Source organism: Mesoplodon bidens (genome assembly GCF_964165515.1).
Source record: "Mesoplodon bidens genome assembly, chromosome: 10".
Lineage (NCBI taxonomy): Eukaryota > Metazoa > Chordata > Mammalia > Artiodactyla > Ziphiidae > Mesoplodon > Mesoplodon bidens.
In genome coordinates this window covers 48,433,472-48,451,035 of record NC_138172.1, presented here as the reverse complement: position 1 = coordinate 48,451,035, position 17,564 = coordinate 48,433,472, and the positions used below count along the sequence as shown (strand labels likewise).

The 17,564-nt window shown below is 39.9% G+C and overlaps 1 protein-coding gene and 1 pseudogene across 2 annotated transcripts in view; both read left to right on the top strand.

Moving 5' to 3' along the window:
• Positions 1 to 17,564, top strand: part of OXSR1 (oxidative stress responsive kinase 1) — a 110,504-nt gene that overhangs the window by 35,014 nt on the left and 57,926 nt on the right. The window contains exon 4 of the mRNA XM_081245632.1: positions 13,647 to 13,788. Coding sequence (XP_081101758.1) covers positions 13,647 to 13,788 — 142 coding nt within the window. The remainder of the gene's footprint in view (positions 1 to 13,646; positions 13,789 to 17,564) is intronic.
• Positions 6,620 to 7,820, top strand: LOC308623909 (transformer-2 protein homolog alpha-like; annotated as a pseudogene). Its single transcript has one exon. The product of its transcript is annotated as a transformer-2 protein homolog alpha-like (transcript).

Below are 17,564 nucleotides of genomic sequence, written 5' to 3'. Positions count from 1 at the left end.
AGTCTCATAGCGTTGTGGTCGGAGAAGATACTTGATATGATTTCAATTTTCTTAAATTTACCAAGACTTGATTTGTGACCCAAGATATGATCTATCCTGGAGAATGTTCCATGAGCACTTGAGAAGAAAGTGTATTCTGTTCTTTTTGGATGGAATGTCCTATAAATATCAATTAAATCCATCTTGTTTAATGTGTCATTTAAAGCTTGTGTTTCCTTATTTATTTTCATTTTGGTTGATCTGTCAGTTGGTGAAAGTGTGGTGTTAAAGTCCCGTACTATTGTTTGTTATTGTGGATTTCCCCTTTTATGGCTGTTATCATTTGCCTTAAGTTTTGAGGTGCTCCTATGTTGGGTGCATAAATATTTACAGTTGTTATATCTTCTTCTTGGATCGATCCCTTGATCATTATGTAGTGTCCTTCTTTGTCTCTTGTAATAGTCTTTATTTTAAAGTCTGTTTTGTCTGATATGAGAATTGCTACTCTAGCTTTCTTTTGATTTCCATTTGCATGGAATATGTTTTTCCATCAACACACTTTCAGTCTGTATGTGTCCCTAGGTCTGAAGTGGGTCTCTCGTAGACAGCATATATACGGGTCTTGTTTTTGTATCCATTCAGCCAGTCTGTGTCTTCTGGTTGGAGCATTTAATCCATTTACATTTAAGGTAATTATCGATATTTATGTTCCTATTACCATTTTCTTAATTGTTTTGGGTTTGTTACAGTAAGTCTTTTCCTTCTCTTGTGTTTCCTGCCTAGAGAAGTTCCTTTAGCATTTGTTGTAAAGCAGGTTTGGTGGTGCTGAATTCTCTTAGCTCTTGCTTGTCTGTAAAGGTTTTAATTTCTCCATTGAATCTGAATGAGATCCTTGCTGGATAGAGTAATCTTGGTTGTAGGTTTTTCCCTTTCATCACTTTAAATATGTCCTGCCACTCCCTTCTGGCTTGCAGAGTTTCTGCTGAAAGATCAGCTGTTAACCTTATGAGGATTCCCTTGTATGTTACTTGTTGCTTTTCCGTTGCTGCTTCAATATTTTTTCTTTGTATTTAATTTTTGATAGTTTGATTAATATGTGTCTTGGTGTGTTTCTCCTTGGATTTATCCTGTATGGGTTTTCTGCACTTCTTGGACTTGATCAACTATTTCCTTTCCCATATTGGGAAGTTTTCAGCTATAATCTCTTCAAATATTTTCTCAGTCCCTTTCTTTTTCTCTTCCTCTAGGACCCCTATAATTTGAATGTTGGTGCATTTAATGTTGTCCCAGAGGTCTCTGTGACTTCCTCAATTCATTCTTTTTTCGTTTTTCTGCTCTGTGGTAGTTATTTCCACTATTTTATCTTCCAGGTCACTTATCCGTTCTTCTTCCTCAGTTATTCTGCTGTTGATTCCTTCTAGAGATTTTTTTATTTCATTTATTATGTTGTTCATCATTGTTTATTTGCTCTTTAATTCTTCTAGGTCCTTATTAAATGTATCTTGTATTTTCTCCATTCTATTTCCAAGATTTTATTTTATTTTTTTAAATTTATTTAATTAATTAATTTATTTCTGGCTGTGTTGGGTCTTCGCCCCTGTGTGCGGGGTTTCTCTAGTTGCAGCAAGCAATGGCCACTCTTTGTTGCGGTGCATGGGCCTCTCACTGCGGTGGCCTCTCCTGCTGCAGAGCACGGGCTCCAGGAGCTCGGGCTTCAGTAGTTGTGGCTCACAGGCTCAGTAGCTGTGGTGCACGGGCCCAGCCGCCCCGCAGCATGTGGGATCTTCCTGGACCAGGGCCTGAACCCATGTCCCCCGCACCGGCAGGCGGACTCTCAACTACTGTGCCACCAGGGAAGCCCTATTTCCAAGATTTTAGATCATCTTTACTATCATTACTCTGAATTCTTTTTCAGGTCGACCGCCTATTTCCTCTTCATTTGTTTGGTTTGGTGGGTTTTTGCCTTGTTCCTTCACATGCTGCATATTTCTCTGTCTTCTCATTTTGCTTAACTTACTGTGTTTGGGGTCTCCTTTTTGCCCCCTACAGGTTTGTAGTTCCCGTTGTTCTTGGTGTCTGCCCCCAGTGGGGAAGGTTGGTTCAGTGGGTTGTGTAGGCTTCCTGATGTAGGGGACTGGTGCCTGTGTTCTGGTGGATGAGGCTGGATCTTGTCTTTCTGGTGGGCAGGTCCCGTCTGATGGTGTGTTTTGGGGTGTCTGTGGCCTTATTATGATTTTAGGCAGCCTCTCTGCTAATGGGTGGTATTGTGTTCCTGTCTTGCTAGTTGTTTGGCATGGGGTGTCCAGCACTGGAGCTTGCTGGTCGTTGAGTGGAGCTGGGTCTTAGCGTTGAGATGGAGATCTCTGGGAGAGCTCTCGCTGATTGATATTATGTGGCGCTGGGTGGTCTCTGGTGGACCAATGTCCTGAACTCGGCTCTCAAACTTCAGAGGCTCAGGCCTGACAGCCAGCCGGACCACCAAGCCCCTGTCAGCCACACAGCTTTTGGGAAGTCTGAGGTCCTCTGCCAGCGTTCAGTAGGTGTTCTGTAGGAGTTGTTCCACACATAGATGTAGTTTTGATGTATTTGTGGGGAGGAAGGTGATCTCCACGTCTTACTCCTCCGCCATTTTGAAGGTTTCTCTCTTCACACTATTTAGTTTTGAAGTGTTCCATACTCACAGATCAATCAAGGGAAAGCTTGAGGACAGATTTAGGGAAGTCTTCCATTACTCCTGTTGCTAGAGGATCCACATTTCATGTTTTTTCCTTTGTGCTTAGTCTAGTTTCACTTGTTCATAGGGTACTGCGTGCAATGGCCTTCTTCCTGGCAATTCAGACAAGAGTTCCTAGCATCAAATGGCTGCACCTGATACTTGAGCTTGGCGGGCTGCGTGCAGAAGCTCTGCACATGACACCTTGGCTCCGCGGGGCTCTGTGCAGAGATGTTGCGCCTAGCCCTGTGATCTGGAGCCCTGAGCAGCACTAGCAGCACGCAGCTACTCCACATTCTGGATTTAACTGGTTATTTCTTCCTGGTGATGTTTAACCTGATTTATATTCCTCTGTTTCCTACAAATTAAAACAAGACCTAAAGTGTTGTTTGGACAGAATATTTTGTGGGTGATGCTGTGTACTTCATATTGCATCACATCAGGAAGTAGTATTTGCTATCTGGTGATATTAATTTTGATTGCTTAACATTATGACAGCCAGGACTCTACATGGAAAAGTAAGCTTTATTTCCCTTTGCCGCAAGCAAGTAATCTGTGGGATGATACTTTGGCACTGTGAGTATCCAGTTCCCCAGTCTTTTGTCTAATGATTTTTAGCATCCATTAACAATCCTTGCTTGTCTCAATTAGTTTGTCAGGGGTTGCAGAATGGTAATTTTTCCTATTGCACCCTTCTTTTTTTTTTTTTTTTACAGTTATAAACTGGCATTCTTCTCTGTAAAGGAACTTTCCCTTGTTAACTGGGGCTTTCTGATTAACCTATACTGTAGTTCCTACTGAAAAGGCAGGATAAATGTGTTTTTTTAAGGACCAATTTTCAGAGTAGAGAGTTAGTTTAATAATCACTGCCAGTGATTTTTTTTTCCTTTTTCCCATTGAGTAATGCTTTCATTTTTTGGAGTATCACTATATAGACTCAAGGATTTTTATATATTCAGTGTCTTTCAGTCAGCTATACTCTATTCTTTTGATGCTCAGGTTATCCAAAATTTTGTCAGTGGGAGTCCTTTCAAGCTTTCTGTTGTGTCCTTTTGACATGAATCCATCAATCTTTGATAAATTCCTTGATCTTTAGTTCAGGATAAAGGTTCACATTTATATTGCTTTTCTCAGAATCAGCGAATATTCTAAGGAGCCCTGATCCTTTTTATGGGGAGTGGTATTTAGAAAGTATAACTTGGATTCTTGGGATGCTCATTGCTGCTACTTTGTCATTGTTTCTATTTGAAAGAGCTTGGAAATATATTGTAGTATATTAAAAATAAGTCATGATTTGACAGTTCAAGTTTAACATTACAGACGTTTAAAACTTTAAAATTATATTTGAATCTCTTTACTCTTATACAGAAAATCTTGGTTCCCCCATATTAACATAATTAATTACATACTTTGTCCTGCACTATTATATTTACAATTATTTCTGGTTTAGTCCTTAGAATAAAGTGTAAGTATTGCTGATTGCAAACAGTGGACCCTTGGTATGTATAGATTGACGATTTTGTTATGGTTAGACAACCATAACATGAAAGACCCATGCCATGTAGTAAATTAGACATTTTGTTATGGCATGGATTTGAATGATGTGGCAAGATGGAGAGGACAAGTGAGTGATGGAGCTGCCTGACTTTCCCATCACTGTGTGACTTGTTTGCATATATATTTCATGTGGGAGCATGATCTTCCATTTTGGATTGTAGGGTTACACAAAAGAGAATCCATGTTTATTTGCCATGTCAACACCATTACTCATTGAACACCTTACTTACCCACAGGGGTTTTAAAGGAAAGTCGTAGGCTTTAGAATTAAATTCCAGGTTTTCCACTTAGCAGTTGTGTCACTGGGCAAACTTTTTCAACTCTTTGAACCTATTTTCTTGTCTGTTAAATGGGGGTGCCTTTCTGCATTTCAGGGTATTGGGGAGGAGTAAATGAGATGACTGTGCAAAGCATCCCCCACTATGCTGACATGTAATAGGTGCACAAGAGATTTTAATCATTAATAATAATAATCCCTTGTTATTTGATGCTTTTCAGTGTAGCCAGAATCACCTTTTTGTTTCAATCCCATTAGTGACACACTGGAGAAACTGGATTACTTTGTTAAAGGCCCTGTTCATATGATGATTGGAAGCCTTGCTAACACCAACCACCTTTCAAGATGGTGGTCAAGCATGGTTCTTTCAGTATGGACAGATATGGGAATATTAGGTAATACTGTATCTTTCGTTTTTGATCACCTACAGCACAATTTTCTTTATATGTAATTTACAAAAATGTGTAATACAAAGTTTTCAATGTTTTGCTAAAAAGTCCTCTGATGAATAGGAATAAGTTGTCTGCTTAATTCTGTTATCCATAGCTGTATGCCAGCCCATGCTTTCTGCTACTCCTAAGCAGAATGCCTTAAAAAAAATTTTTTTTTAAAGAATCCCTGTTGCTCTCTCAGTGAGTATATGTCCTGATCACAGAAAGGGCGGGATATGTAGCTGAGTGGGATGTCTTTTCAATGTACCTCTCTGTTCCTCCTGGTCTTAAGTTTCCTGGGATGGTGCCCAATTTTTCTAGCATAGCACTCAGCAGATTTCCTGGATGATAATTTTCAAATATATTCCAGGCATTAATTCTTTTTATAATTACTTATAATTTTATGAGTCAACATAATCTTATATCTAAATGTTTACTTTTAAAATATTAAAAAATTTACATCTTTTTAAAGAAAATGTAATCTTGTATAGTTATAAAGTAAATACATATTCAAACTGAAGAGATACATTAAGTAATATTTAGAAAACAAAAGATAGAACTAAGCAAAACTTAAAAAAATTTTTTTAAATAGGAGGAAACTGTCAAGATAGCTCAATTAAAAAGCCTTTCATCAAGTGCTTATTGATTACCCATACACTGGTGAATCAAACCATCAGTTCCTTGCTATTATGGGCCTTATAGCTAATAAGTAAAAGTTATAATTAATTATAAGGGTGTAGAGTGCCATGAAGAAGTATCAGGTATCATGGGAATAAGTACCAGGAGAACCTAACTTTATTGAGGGAGAATGGCTGTGGCAAGATAGACAGAGACTGCCTTCAGGAGGTGACATTCTTCAGGAGACCTGAAGAATAGGTAATAATTAGCCAGGTGCAATGGGAGGTGGAGGTGGTATCGGGAAGAATGGGAGAAGGAATCTAGAGATAGAGGGAACACTGTACTGAGAGTGACTGGAGGCAGGATGGAGCAGTGTGGTGTGTCCTGGGAACTGATGGGGGATCACAGCTGGAGCAGAGAGAGTGAGAGGAGGGGACCATTGAGAAGCAGGGGCTCCGTTTGAACAATTTTAAAATGTAAATAGCCAGAGTTAATAGAAGTATGTTTAGGCTACATTCTTTTATATTCACTTCCTCAGCCAAAATATTTAAATCAAAAGCATATTTTTGATGTAGCAACATTGTACCGATATAGAATTTAATAAGCTAATTAAATGTAAAATGAATTGCAACTGGCAGTCTTAAGCCCATCGACCAAGTGGACAACATGGTCAAAGTAAGTTTAAGTGTGTCAGTATTATAATTATTTCGTAATGCTCCCTTATGACTATAATAATCTTATCTTTTGTTAATTAAATAATTAGAACTCTGATTTTGAGTGTTGGAATTTATTAGTATAGAAAGTTAATCTTTAGAAATTGGAATCACTTTCTATCTAAATAGCTGTTTCTACCATTTATTAGCACCAAACTGCAATATAAGATTTTTAGAAATCAAAGTAATTAAGAAAGCTTCTGAAGATTTTGCTGGAGCCTGTGACTGAGTGGGAGTGGAGTGGCTGTTGTTGCCGACTCTTTCCTCCTCCCCACGGTCTAGTCAGCTGGTTGATTAGGCCATCGGCCCTCAAGCTGAGACTTGTCTCTTATTTAGTTCTGGGGAGTGCCTGGCCGACATGAGTGATGTGGAAGAGAACAACTTCAAGGGCAGAGAGTCTCACTCTCAGTCAAAACCTCCAGCGGGAACTCCTGCTCATGTAAAATTGGAGAGCAGGTCAGGATCTCGTAGTCCATCAAGAGTTTCCAAACACTTTGAATCCCATTCTTGATCAAGATCAAAATCCAGGTCGAGGTCAAGGAGGCATTCTCATAGACGTTACACTTGATCCAGATCCCATTCTCACTCTCATAGGAGACGACATCGAAGTAGGTCCTATACACCAGAATACCAGCATCGAAGGAGCCGAAGTCATTCTCCAGTGTCTAACCGGAGAAGACATACAGGCAGCAGGGCAAATCCAGATCCCAGCACTTGTCTAGGAGTGTTTGGCCTTAGTTTGTACACAACAGAGAGAGATCTTTGCAAAGTATTTTCTCAATATGGACCATTGAGTGGTGTCAACGTGGTTTATGACCAGCGAACTGGACGATCACGAGGGTTTGCTTTTGTTTATTTCAAGAGAATAGATGACTCCAAGGAGGCTATGGAAAGGGCAAATGGAATGGAGCTGTACAGTAGAAGAATTCGTGTAGATTATTCTGTCACCAAGAGAGCGCACACACCTACACCAGACATATACATGGGCAGACCAACTCATAGTGGTGGAGGTGGAGGAGGTGGTAGAAGTCGAGATTCTTACCGTGATAGAGGATATGATTGTGGGTACGGCAGATATGAAGACTATGATTACCGGTACAGAAGAAGATCACCTTCTCCTTACTATAGTCGATACAGATCACGATCAAGATCTCGTTCCTACAGCCCAAGACACTATTGATAAACAGAGTAGTTGTAGTTGAGGACATCTTTTTCTCCTTCTCTTTTTTTGTTTAATTCTGGATTTCCCCAAGCTTCTGATCCTTCCTACTCCTTAAAAAGAACCTTTAAAAAAATCTTTGGTTTATTTAGCTTCTACACTTTGTCAATTGTATTGCTGTTTTCTACCCCTTTTATTATATTCTTAAAGATGTAATTGTTGTCATTTTGGGTAGTTGAACATCTTGAGTAAAAAAGGAAACCCCAGTGTTATGCTTTTGTAAATGATTTTTTGTTTGTTTTTTGCTTTTGCAGAAAATTAACTCCTGCCTAATCAAATGAGGAAAGAAGTGGTCTTTTTAAAGCTCCTTTTGTGTGAGATATTGTATTAGACATTGTATTAGAGAGCTGCATTTACTACAGACTCCTTTTTAAACTTTCTTTTGGGGAAGTTAGTAACGTATAAAGTAGTTCAGTCATGTCAGGTTTGTCTGGTGTGGCATGGAGCAATCAAATAGTTGAGTGTAGAAAGTTTGAAGCTATAGAAGAAAACACATGGTCATTTCTTTTGAAGAACGGAATTTTTGAACCCTAAAAATTATGTTGTTTTTTAGAGATAAAACCCTTGTGGACTCCTACAAAACATGTTGTATTTAAAATACATTTGTTAAAACTTAAAATGTTAAGTGTGATTTTTGTGTTGAAATTATTGAAATTTAATCAGTGTAGGACAAGCTTATTATTTATTATTTAGAGCAGTTGTATGCTTTGCTGTTAGAAATTTTGGTATTGGAAAAATGGTTTAAGCAGGCTATTGTATAGAGTCCTTAGAAATAGTGAGGGGAAGGGTAGTCTCCTTTCAAATAACAGTTAATTTCTTTGGGAAAAAAAAAAAAGCTTCTGAAAGGAAAAGATGAAGGGACTTCCCTGGTGCCGCAGTGGTTTAGAACCCGCCTGCCAATGCAGGGGACACAGGTTCGAGCCCTGGTCCGGGAAGATCCCACATCCTGCGGAGCAACTAAGGCCGTGTGCCACAGCTATGGAGCCTGTGCTCTAGAACCCACGAGCTCCAACTACTGAGCCTGCGTGCCACAACTGCTGAAGCCAGTGCACCTAGAGCCCATGTTCTGCAACAAGAGAAGCCACCGCAATGGGAAGCCCGTGCACCACAATGAAGAGTAGCCCCCACTCGCCACAACTAGAGAAAGCCCACGTGCAGCAATGAAGACCCAACTCAGCCAAAAATAAATAAATTTATATGAAAAAAGTCGTTCCTAACAAATATTTTAAAAAAGGAAGGGGGGCTTCCCTGGTGGCACAGTGGTTAAAAATCTGCCTGCCAACGCAGGGGACACCGGTTCGAGCCCTGGTCAGGGAAGATCCCACATGCCTTGGAGCATCTAAGCCTGTGCACCACAACTACTGAAGCCCGCGCACCTATAGCCCGTGCTCTGCAACAAGAGAAGCCGCTGCAATGAGAAGCCCGTGCACTGCAACGAAGAGTAGACTCTGCTCGCCATGACTAGAGGAAGCCCATGCGCAGCAACAAAGACCCAATGCAGCCAAAAATAAATAAATAAAATAAATTTATGAAAAGAAAAAGTTAAGTCTTAAAAAAAAAAAAAGATGGGCTTCCCTGGTGGTGCAGTGGTTGAGAGAACGCCTGCTGATGCGGGGGACACGGGTTCGTGCCCCGGTCCGGGAAGATCCCACATGTCGCAGAGCGGCTGGGCCCGTGAGCCATGGCCGCTGAGCCTGCGCGTCTGGAGCCTGTGCTCTGCAACGGGAGAGGCCACAACAGTGAGGGGCCCGCATAACGCAAAAAAAAAAAAAAAAAAAAAAAAAAAAGATGAAGAAGTGACTGAAAGGGACGAACTCTAGAAGTGCAGAAATCTAATTTAATTCACTGTGTTAGGAAATTATTTTGTGGTTTAAGGATGCTTTGTCATCTTCTAAGAGATAAAAGGTATGGGACTTCCTTGACCCTGAGCAGGACCCAGGTAAAAAATACCTGTTATTAAGAGTGACCAGCTCTGGATGGTCAAGCAACAGTGGAGGATATTTCTGTTAATCTGAAATGGAATACTCAGACTAAGCAAATTTTGGCCCCTTTGAAAACTTATATGGCTTAGGAAGACACAAGCAACACCCAGTGGCTAAAGATTGGTTAAAACTTCTTGGTAAAAATACCTAACTAAAATGGGTGAGTTAGTTTTGGACTCAAGAGTGTTTTTTCATAAAAATGAACTGTGCAAATGAACATGTTGACTGAGTAATTAATTTGATTGAGCTACAATTATCAGATTTAACAAGAGTCATTAACCAGCAGCTGCTTCACCACTTTTTCAAATTTTTTTAATATTTAGTAATGATTTTCTTGGACAGTTAAAGTTTTGCATTGCTTTTTTTTTTTTTTTTTTTGCGGTACGCGGACCTCTCACTGCTGCGGCCCCTCCCGTTGTGGAGCACAGGCTCCGGACACGCAGGCTCAGCGGCCATGGCTCACGGGCCCAGCCGCTCCGCGGCATGTGGGATCTTCTTGGACCAGGGCATGAACCCCTGTCCCCTGCATCAACAGGCGGACTCTCAACCACTGTGCCACCAGGGAAGCCCTGCATTGCTTTTTAAATGTTCTGTGCCATAGACTATGAAGGCAGGCATGAAATGGTTTGGAGGAATAGATAATCTACTTACATTTTAATGTTTTGCTTTGTTATGAAATTTGTACCAAACCCCTCTTGTTTTCCATTATTTAATTTACTTGCTTTTACTCTAAGAAATTCTTGGGTTTCAGTGGACAGTGTTCATTGAGTAGCCTAGGTTGTTAAAATGCAACTTCTTGGGCCCTACCTCAGATCTCTTGAATGACAGTCTATAAGGTCTGGGAATCTGCATTTTTAACTAGTTTGCCAAGTAATTTCATGCATTAAAGTTCAAGAACAGATTATCCCTGTAGAATATTTCTTCCAGATTGTGCCTAAGGACATAATATTATATATGCTGATATAGCCTTCCCTCATTATTCCTTCTTTTCTTTAGATATTAATTTGAATCATCCAGTGATAAATCTGCAGTTTTCTTTTGCTTAGAATATTTTACTTTCATCTTTCTCTGAGTTGATATAAAGAATTCTGTGTACTTTTGGTGTTTGAGGAGGGAGGATTATAGGCACCATCATCATGTTAGATGCTGCAAGATGCTGAGGAAATCATATGGAAAAGAAGGGGGGACCTTCCAGGACCAATATTTGCCAGTTAAGGGGGAAGGTCTTAGTGGCATGATCATCGCTCCACCTATAAAAATCATATTGTTGGGAGGGAGACTAAAACTGAAAAGACAAGTTATCCCAGGGAAGAGGGGGCTTCTTATCCAGCCTTGTTTGGTATATCTGTTCTGGACATTGTCTGGGGGTGTGCACTGCTTTAATTTCCCTGTTGATCATTGGATGATGTGAAATCAATTAAAATTTTCTAAGACTTTGAAAAGGAGTTCCTGCTTCAAACTCTTTAAAAATACAGATCTAATAACTTTGGTGTGCCCTAGGGTCTTTGTTACTCCATTTCTTTGATCTTCCAGATTAGAAGTTCCCTGAAAGTCAGCAGTCACATGTTTCTTGACATATTCTGTGGCACCTAGTTCTAGATCACATATAATATGACTTAATTGTTGAATGAATAAATTGTGTTTTTAATTCCTAGTAGCGGTTTCTCCCTTTGCGTTCCTTATTTTAGATATTCTTTATATTACAAACATTTAACTCAGTTGGCATTTATACATATGTCTTCTTACTGAGCAGTTCTTATATGGCCTGGATTTCCCAGAAGAATGAAATACATGCCTGTTAGTATAGTCACTTTGCTTTTTGGAAGTTGATGTGTGTTTGGTTAAACTAAACAGAACAAAACTTCTTCCTTAGGCCCCCTCTTTGTGAATCAGTCTTGTGAATCCCAGCAATAAAGAGGGGAAAGTGTTAGAAAAAGTTACCTAGAATCTGAAGCCTCCCTGGTTCTTTGTCTACAGAGAGTAAACTGCCTGTCTCCTGCTGGAGGTGGGGAGTGGTCGTGGCCTGGCTTCCAGGGTGGGGAGGAGGGATCTGGGAATCTTATTCTGCCTTATATGAACTTTCAACCAGTTTTCCTGTGTTCAGCCCTTTCCTTCAGTCCCCCCTCACTTTCCCTTATGTGGTCTTTGGTGTTTGTATTCTGAGCCTTTCTGGAGCTCTAGGGTAGGGAATTTACTTTTTCCTAATTGATATACTTCCTTTGCAGGCACTGAAGTTACAGATTTTTCCACTCTGCATAATCAGTTACTTTTTCTGCTTTCTCCCAGAAAATTAGTGCTATATCTCTTCTGTTATCTTCTTTCTTGCTTTCTTTTTTATTCTGGGTTTATGCCCTTGTTATCAAGCTTATCAAGTTAGTGGATTTCAAATGGGAGCTAAAGTAAACATGTGTTCAATTCTCTAATGTTTTCGAGGAATCCATGTAGACCACTTCTTTCCATCTACTTGGAAGTATATTTTTTTTCTTTTTAAGTGTGTGCAATAAAAAGCATCCACCAGGGCATGTTTTCAACAGAAGCATTTGCCAAGAAATGGGCATCCAGTCAGTCTTTTCAGTGCAGTTTATGTTATGTTTCAGATTTCTTGGCACAGTTTTTAATATTGGAGATTGTTTTGCTTTGGTTCTGTGATCTTTATGGGCCATTGTACTGCCGGAAATCTTACCGATCTCTAGCAGACGTTTTTTTAATAATCATCAGTTATGGTAGACAGCATTCTGTGACTTTAATTACTATATGGGTGTCTTTTCCCTCCCTCTCTCTGATTTTTAGGAGGAGCATTATTTCCCATCCTGGGAAGAATGGGATTGATAATACATCTGGGCTGTTATTTTAAAAGAACTGCCATTTTTATTCTTTTCATATTTTTCTTCGCCTTACCTGTTTTATTTCTATTACTTATTAACCTGAAACATAATTTTAACCCTTAAATTAGTTTGCATACACATATGATATTTACTTTCCAAGTTTTCTTCTGTAATTTGACCTGCGTTTCAACTGTGTTTTATATCTTTCTTTATACAATGTTGCATACTCTAATCTGATGTTGGAAGCCTAGATTGGATTGTTATATCTTATACTAAAGTGTTATTGATGGGCATGGTTTACCTAGGGATTCTTCAGAGGTGATTAAAAATCCTCTATTACCAGCCAGGAGATGGAAGCAACCTAAGTGTCCATCATTGGATGAATGGATAAAGAAGATGTGGTACATATATACAATGGAATATTACTCAGCCATAAAAAGAAACGAAATTGAGTTATTTGTAGTGAGGTGGATGGACCTAGAGTCTGTCATACAGAGTGAGTGAATGGAATATTACTCAGCCATAAAAAGAAACGAAATTGAGTTATTTGTAGTGAGGTGGATGGACCTAGAGTCTGTCATACAGAGTGAAGTAAGTCAGAAAGAGAAAGACAAATACCGTATGCTAACACATATATATGGAATCTAAGGAAAAAAAATGTCATGAAGAACCTAGGGGTAAGATGGGAATAAAGACACAGACCTACTAGAGAATGGACTTGAGGATATGGGGAGGGGGAAGGGTAAGCTGTGACAAAGTGAGAGAGTGGCATGGACATATATACACTACCAAACGTAAAATAGATAGCTGGTGGGAAGCAGTCGCATAGCACAGGGAGATCAGCTCGGTGCTTTGTAACCACCTAGAGGGGTGGGATAGGGAGGGTGGGAGGGAGGGAGACGCAAGAGGGAAGAGATATGGGAACATATGTATATGTATAACTGATTCACTTTGTTATAAAGCGGAAACTAACACACCATTGTAAAGCAATTATACTCCAATAAAGATGTTTAAAAAAATTTAAAAAAAATATATACAGAAAAGGAAAAAAAATCCTCTTTTACCTTTTTCAGATTCTCATTAGAAGTCTAAAGAAGATGCCAGTGTAACACTACTATTTGGATATTAGCAGGCTGCTTTCTGTTTTAGAGTGGAATCGAGAATAAATTATTACCTTTAAACATCTGTATTTCCTTATATTTACTATTTTTTCCTTTCTTTCCTACACAGCTAAGTTTATGAAAAGGTTTACATGTGTTTTGATTTAAAAATGGCTCTGAATTATATTGAATGAGTTAGAAAATTATGGAAAACTGTGTCTTCTCTTTTCAGGTTCTGTTCTGGATATTATTAAGCACATTGTGGCAAAGGGGGAACATAAAAGTGGAGTCCTAGATGAAGCTACCATTGCTACAATACTCAGAGAAGTGCTGGAGGGGTTGGAATACTTGCATAAAAATGGACAGATTCACAGGTATGTAGAAGACAACACTCTTCTCTTTTGGATAAGCGCAGTAATAGTTGTGCTGTATCATTTTATTGAGGCTATTCCCCATTCTTTTGCACAGTTAATCATAATCTCTGAGTGTTAGCAGGTTCCTTGTATTACTAGTTCCAGTACATAGTGGTTACACAGGTAGTAAGCATTTAAAAGTAACAAGTACTTTAGTCAAATTGGAAACTCCAGAAACAGGAGAAATTCCTAATTTCCTATGGGAGTCAATCATTGCAATCACTGATAACATTTTGGAATATTCTTTTCCAGTTCCTTTTATATGCTTACAGATATTTAAAACAAAACTGTATGTATAATTTTGTCTGTTTCTTTTTTGTTTCCTTTATGTTATATCTTGACTATTTTCTCAAATTATTAAAAACTTCTATAAAATCACTTTTTAAAATTAAAAATTATTATTTTTTTAAATAAAATGACATTTGAAAACCTGTGTAACATTTTATGGTTCAAGTATTTCTGGCTAATTATATCTGTTCAGTCTCTGCGTACAGATAACAAGGATTGTTACCTGTACAAATGATGGTAGATTCTGTGTTAGTACAAATTTGTTTAGTCCCTGGATTTGGTTTTCCTTCATTTGAAGATATATTTATTTCCCCATCATTTCTTTTTTTTTTTTTTTTTTTTTTTTTTTTTTTTTTTTTTTTTTTTTTTTGCGGTAGGCGGGCCTCTCACTGTTGTGGCCTCTCCCCTTGCAGAGCACAGGCTCCGGATGCGCAGGCTCAGCAGCCATGGCTCACGGGCCCAGCCGCTCCGCGGCATGTGGGATCCTCCCAGACCGGGGCACGAACCCGTGTCCCCTGCATCGGCAGGCGGACTCTCAACCACTGCGCCACCAGGGAAGCCCCCCATCATTTCTGAAGGATAGTTTTCCTGGGTATAAGAATTTGTGGTTGACAGTTCTTTTCTTTCAGCACCTGAAAGATGCTGTGGTACTTAATTGGGGCCTTCATGGTTTCAGATGAGAAATCTGTCATGTGAATTGGTGTTCTTAGGCAATATGTTGCTCTTCTCTGGCTACTTTCAAGACTGTTTCTTCGTGGGACTTCCCTGGTGGTCCAGTGGTTAAGACTCTGTGCTCTCAATGCAGGGGACACAGGTTCAGTCCCTGGTTGGGGAACCAAGATCCCACATGTCACATGGCATAGCCAAAAAAAAAAAAAAAGATTGTTTCTTTCTTTTAGAAAAACTATCTATCTATTTATTTATTTATTTTGGCTGCACTGGGTCTTAGTTGCCGCATGCAGAATGTTTTTAGTTGCAGCATGCAGACTCTTAGTTGCAGTATGCAGGCTTCTTAGTTCTGGCATGCAAACTCCGAGTTGCAGCATGCATGCGGGATCTAGTTCCCAGACCAGGGATCGAACCCGGGCCCTCTGCATTGGGAGCTCAGGGTCTCAGCCACTGGACCACCAGATAAGTCCCAAAGTTTGGTTTTGACAAGTTTAATTATGATATGTCTTAGTGTGGATTTCTTCACGTCTATCCTGTTTGGGGTTCCTAACCTTCTTGAATCTATAAGTTTTTGTCTTCACCAATTTTGGGAAGTTTTCAGCCATTATTTCTTTGAATACCTTTGTAAGCTATTTTCCCTCATCTTCTGGGACTCTAATGATGGAAATGTTAGATCTTTTGTTATTGTACCATATTGTACCATAATCCCTGAGGCTCAGTTTTCAGCCTACTTTTACTCTGTTCAGATTGAGTAAATTTTCTTGATTTGTTTTCAGGTTTGCTGATTCTATCCTCTGTCCTCTCCATTCTACTCTGGAACCCATTCCTTGAGCTTTTTATTTCAGTTAGTGTAGGTTTTCAGTTATATAATTTTTATTTGGTTCTTTTTCATAGCTTTTTTTTTTTTTTGCTGAGATTTTCTGTTTTTCATTTGTTTTGAGAATTCCAAATCGCATGTTAGAAGCATTTTCATGATGGCTGCTTTAAAATTCTTGTCAAATAATTCCAAAACCTGATTCATCTTTCTGTTGACATCATTTAGTTGTCTTTTCTTTTTGAAGTTTTTCCTGGTTCTTGGTATGTTGAATGATTTTTTTTTAAATTTCACCATGGATGTTTTGGATGTTATGTTAGGAGACTCTTGATCCTATTAAAATAATAATATAGTGAAATAATATATTTTAGGAGTCAATTGCCCTGATTTTTTAGAGCCCTTGCAGTGTTGTTCTGGTTTGTTTTGTTCCTGTGGCACTGCTGGGGCTCTCTTCTCAGTCCCTGCTGATGCCACCCATTGGAGCAGAGTGCCCTTCCCCAGGCCTGGTGCTGCGAGGTGGAAGGTGGGAGATAGTGGCTGTGCCTGTGGGTCTGTGAGCACTTCTTGGGCTCACCTTGTGGACCAGGCCACCTGGCCGCAATTGGGCTCCCACTCATTCTGTGGTATTGCCTGTGGACATGAAAGGCACTTTTCTGGGCTGCCTTTTGCTACTGAGTGGGGAGTTGGGACACACTGGGTCTGGGTCATCCTTTGCCACTGTGTAGAGCAGCAGTCCCCAAACTTTTTGGCACCAGGGACTGGTTTCATGGAAGACAGTTTTTCCACACACTGGGGTGGGGGTGGGGGAATGGTTTAGAACAGGCCACGGCCCAGTAACGGTCTGTGACCCTGGGGAATGGGGACCCCTGGTGTAGAGGACCAAGAGGTGCCAGACCTGGGTCACTTTCTGCTGCTGGGTGGAAGAATGGGAGATATTGGCTGGGCCTATCGATGGTGCTGGTGTAGGCAACATGGGCCTACCTGTTGCACTGGATGTGGATTGGGCAATGGAGTTTCCTGTCTGGTCTTCATTGGCACCTCTGGTTCCGGCCTAGTGGGTCAACTTTCCACTCCAGCTATGTAGTCAGGGATGGGGTCCCTGCTAGGTCTGAGCTATGCTGCCCCTTTCCTGATCCTTTGGCCACAGAGAGCAGGCTTAGAGCTGCTGCTTTTTTTTTTTTTTGGTCTATGCCTATTGACAGTCCTGGGTTGCAAGACTGTAATACCCAGTCCAGGATATATGAGATTGAAAGAAAACTCAGGGAAGTGGTATAGTGCTATGTGAAAGTGGACTTGGATTAGTTGTAAATGTGTAGAGCAAACGCTAGGGCAACCACTAAAAAAGGAAAAAAAGAAGAATTAATATGCTAAGAGAGGAGAGAAAAATAGAATCATATAAAATGCTCAATTAAAATCAAAGAAAGCAGAAAAAGAGTGGAAAAACACAACAAGATATAACATTTAAAATCACCTACTTTGGGCTTCCCTGGTGGCGCAGTGGTTGAGAGTCCGCCTGCTGATGCAGGCGATACGGGTTCGTGTCCCGGTCTGGGAGGATCCCACATGCCGCGGAGCGGCTGGGCCCGTGAGCCATGGCCACTGAGCCTGCGCGTCCGGAGCCTGTGCTCCGCAACGGGAGAGGCCACAACAGTGAGAGGCCCGCATACCGAAAAATAAATAAATAAATAAATAAAATCACCTACTTTTAAGGAACTACAAAAATAAGAACAGACTGAGCCCAGAGTTAGCAGAAGGAAGTTAAATAAAAACATTACAGTGGAAATATATGAAATACAGACTAAAAAGACAGTTGAAAAGATCAATGAAACCAGTTTTTAAGAACTGGTTTCTTAAAAAGATAAATAGACAAATAGTTAGACTCACCAAGAGAAAAAGAGAGAGGACTCAAATAAATTAAATTCAGAAATGAAAGAGGAGACATTACAGCTGATACCACAGAAGTATA